The sequence below is a fragment of the Lactuca virosa genome, chromosome 6 (assembly GCF_052849685.1).
Source record: "Lactuca virosa cultivar CGN04683 chromosome 6, Lactuca_virosa_CGN04683_v6, whole genome shotgun sequence".
In the NCBI taxonomy this organism is placed as follows: domain Eukaryota; kingdom Viridiplantae; phylum Streptophyta; class Magnoliopsida; order Asterales; family Asteraceae; genus Lactuca; species Lactuca virosa.
Genome location: NC_136431.1, coordinates 198,855,985 through 198,860,346, shown reverse-complemented (window position 1 = coordinate 198,860,346; position 4,362 = coordinate 198,855,985). Strand labels below are relative to the sequence as shown.

General features: G+C 32.1%; 1 protein-coding gene across 1 annotated transcript; it reads right to left on the bottom strand.

The window, feature by feature from the left end:
* Positions 1-3,719: 3,719 nt before the first annotated feature.
* On the bottom strand, positions 3,720-4,160 carry LOC145122212 (putative mitochondrial protein AtMg00820). The gene has a single exon (XM_079057852.1). It carries the CDS (start codon positions 4,158-4,160, stop codon positions 3,720-3,722), a length of 441 nt encoding a protein of 146 aa, XP_078913978.1.
* Positions 4,161-4,362: the final 202 nt, after the last annotated feature.

Sequence of the window (4,362 nt, the reverse complement as noted above, 5' to 3'; positions counted from 1 at the left end):
CTTGAGGAATCCAAGCTACAAGAAAAGGTATGTGATTCTACTAGTTTTATATTACAAGTACCCCATGCCATGCTAGTTAGGATGTAAACCTTGGAAAATTCTTATTTGCATGAATATTAGAGAAAACATAGATCCAAGGTTTCTAGGGTTGCATGTACACCATAGGAGTGTTAGAATGCTCAAAACGCATCAATAAGGTGGGTAGGGTTAGTGAGAAAATGACCTATGTTTGACCATATCTGTTATAGAAGCCTGAAAGCCCTAAAAAATACATGTTCAGATTTTGAAAACGAGGGTTCTTATATGATAGGGGATTGGAAGAACTGGTGAGAGGGTATTTGGATGATTTCAAAACTTCCCCTCAACTACTCTAGTAAGTAGTACATGTGGTCATTTTCTAATTCAAACTTTAACTTTTTATATCCGTTTATTAGGGGCATTATAGCCTGAAAATTCTATCTGGTGATAGCAATGAAAATTAGCTAGAAGTAGATGAAAGTAAGCAACTGGTAATTTGTTAAATAGCAAACCTAATTCCATTTGTATTGTTTTGTTATATATTGATCTGTGTTATTTTGTATTGTAAAAAAATAGGCCAAGAAAGCAAAGCAAGATGAGAAAGAAACAAAAAGTTGCAGGATAGTGTGCATTCCTTGTAGCTACATCTTTCTGCAAAAGAACATATATATAGAACTCTGCAAGAGAAGGTGAATATATGTCGAACCAGTTATAGCATCTTGAACAAAGACAATTTATTTTATGGACTGAATAAGGGAGATAGGTATTAAATGATCGTTTTACCCTTGTTGCCACTGTGATATACATTGCAGGTAGTTGCCAACATGAGGGGAAGCAGTACAAAGGAAGTATCAAAGCGAATTCTGAGCCAACCATCATTATCTGGACTTGAGGTTTGATTTTTTTTTTCTTATTCTTTCTTTAGTTGTATTTACAAAAAGTGAAATAATAATAGTTAATAAATAGAAATTAAAAGTTAAATACTTTTTACCCAATGTGTATATGGAAGGGACCCATTCCAAGTCTAGTTTTCTGCAAAATTAACAGGAAGGTAAAAGTTGATTATTATGCCATTGTCATTTGTGTACCCAAAAAGCAACTCTACAAATCCGTTGAGTAGCTAAGAGCTATAAGATATCCTCACAACTTTTTAACTTTTTTTTCTGTCTACTTTCATCCATCTATCCAATGTAGTACCCTACTTTCATCTCTTCCTATAACAATATTTTTTCTCTTCTCAAAATATCTTCAAGTTGTTTGATCAAATGAGTCATTTATGGAATGTTTTGTTGTCCCTGCTTTTGAGATGTCCTACAAGGCTATGTATGATCAAGTTGATGCATCAATTCAAAAGGGAATCATGGAACACTGAGTTGCAACTCTTCAGCAAACTGAGTCAACTCATTCTCCTCTGGCAATTGCTTTGAGGGTAAAAACTAAAAACTAAAAACTCATAACCTTCCTTTTTGTTTTTTCTGCAATCATTATTTACTATTTTACACTTTTTATTGTTCATAGACGTAATAAATTCAACATCCTCTATTACTAAAGTATTAAGCGGTGAACTAACTGAACTCCCAAATCAACAGCAGACCTTTACGAAGTTTCCATGATATGGTTAATTTACTTCTTTTGTTATCTTTCTAAATTGTTTATATAAACTCACTAAAGAAAATAGGAAAACAATCTAAAAAAAGAACTTTTACCTTGGATTCATATGCTGATACAGTATTGTGTATCATTTCAGACACAATATCAAGAGAATGACTAGAGTATCTTCCTTCTATTTTTTCCCATGTTTTATTTTGTTCAGAAGAAACTTGGGAAGATAGAAATCAATTGAAGGAAAAAGTGTAGAGTATATTCATTATGGAGGTAAATAATAAATAATATATAATAGTTAACAAAATATACATCCCATTATGTTTTTTGTTTTTCATGATCTTAATACAAACAACATTGATTTCACATGGTGTAGAAAAAATTAGCACCGAAGATGATAAAAATTCATCTAGTGATGAATCCGATCCACATGTGCCACCACCGGATGTGAAAAATGATGGGGGGAATAGTGGCGACAATGGCTCCTTGAAGGAGGAGAAATCCAGACAGAATGAAACCGATAAACAAGAAAACTTTGGATTATGAACAATCTTAATAATGCAAGTTTTTTGATTTTGATTCGAAAAGACCAGCTAAGCATCATTGGCTTGGTTTATGTTATAACTGATAATAATTGTGTGTTTCTTGTTTAAATTTCAGGGTGTTGCCACCAACCACCACCCTCCCACCTCTTCAACCACCATCGACATGTGGTTCTATCAATTCATGTTACTTCCAAATGCCAAGGTATAAACATCACCAAAAAATAGCTTCAAATTTAAACTTTTAATTGATATCTCTAAACATTTTTTACACCTCTACTTTGTGCCAAATTTGGATTTTTTTTTACATTTACCAGTTTCTATTTTTTTTGTGGGCAAGTAACCATTAAAATATTGGTGAATTTAGCTGCAATGGTGCAATCAAAGAGCGATTTAACTTTGCTTGGTAAGAATATATATATATATATATATATATATATATATATATATATATATATATATATATATATATATATATATCGTTTTAGTTTAGAATAACAAAAAATTAACAAAAAACTCGTACATTCGTGTTTATAAATAGAGTCAAAATGACACCGTTGACCGAAAGGCTATCTGTTCAACACCTGTTTACTTTTTTCCACATTTGTGGACCAAATATGTGTGGGTCTATGTAGTGTTTTTGTTATTGAGTCAGACAAATGTTATGTCTATATGGCTATCAAAGGAGAAAAACAACAAAGTATGTATACTTAGAAACTATCATGGGTTTTACCAGTGACTTAAGTGGCAATTTTGGATTGTGTGAAAGTCAACATGCTTATTTCTAGATTTTTAAAATATACAATTTTTATATTTTTCATCCATATATCATCATGTCAAAATTCAATGCAATTATCAGTACGTTCATAGACAATTGAAGGGTATTTTAGTCTTTTTTATAAATCATGAAAATGAAACCATATGTTTATGTATAAGATATAATGTTTTGGCGATGAGGTAGGGCAACTATCTTTATTTATGGTGTTTTTATAGCAGTAAGCTAAGTTTTTTAATTTTAAAGTCTAAATTCAACAAAAGTTTATCAAAATTTAAGCTGTTTTTTCTTTTGTTTTGTTACGTCTTCATAAATTTTTATCTTTATTTCTAACATGTTATTTGTGTCTATCCAGGTTGTCACTTTTTCACTTTTGACTAATGCTCTAGGAACTTGCCATCCATACCACGAGGTGGACAACTGCCCATGTCACCACGTTCAACATTTTACATGATACCCTTTGTGGCAAACCAATGACACTAGGAATTTTTATTTTTTTTACATTTTATATGTGAAACATGCAATGTATTACATTTATTTAGCATTTGAGAGATTATTTGAATTTGAAATACTTATATAATGTGAAATGGATTGTCTTTTCTTGTGTATGAAATATTATTTTCTATAATGGAACATTAATTGTCATTTAATTTGAAAGAAATAATAAACCTATAAAAATATATATTTTTTCAAACATTTAAAGTTATGACATGCAAAAATGTGTGTCGTCTTCCGTTATGACAGTGGCATCAATAATACACAATGCAAGTGGTAAATATCCCTCATAAGGTTACGACACGCAAATGCGCGTCGTCACGCAAATGCGCGTCATCTTCGTTAAAGGGTATTTTTATTGTAGTGACTCCATGTAGAAAGGCAGTCTTGACATCCACTTCATAGACTTTGAAGTTTTTGAAGGAGGCAAAAGCTAGAAACAGATGAATTGCTTCAAGTCTTGCAACAGGAGCAAATGTTTCATCATAGTTTAACCCTTTAAGCTGAAAAAAACCTTCAGCCACAAGCCTAGATTTGTTCCTTATTACGATTCCATCTTTAGACATTTTGTTCATAAAAACCCAACGAGTACCAATGATAGTCTTTCCTTGAGGTTTGGGAACAAGTGTCCACACATGATGACGTTCAAATTCATTTATCTCATCTTTCATGGCCTTAATCCAATCAGCCTCTTTCAATGCCTCAACGACTTTCTTTGGTTCAATCATTGAGATGGAGTTAACAAACATGCAAGAGTTGTTGTTGGCTTTGCCACGAGTGAGAATCCCAGAATTCACATCTCCAATGATTTAAGATTCTAGATGATCTCGAAGGATTCTTGGATTAGAACTTTCATTTGTATTGCTTTGGGTAGAGTCTTCCTGATATGATGAATCAGATTCTTCATGAACAACAGGCTGATCTTCAGGG

Excerpts from the sequence above, each read along its gene's own strand:
- LOC145122212 (XM_079057852.1), bottom strand. The coding sequence starts at position 4,160 with ATGATTGAACCAAAGAAAGTCGTTGAGGCATTGAAAGAGGCTGATTGG.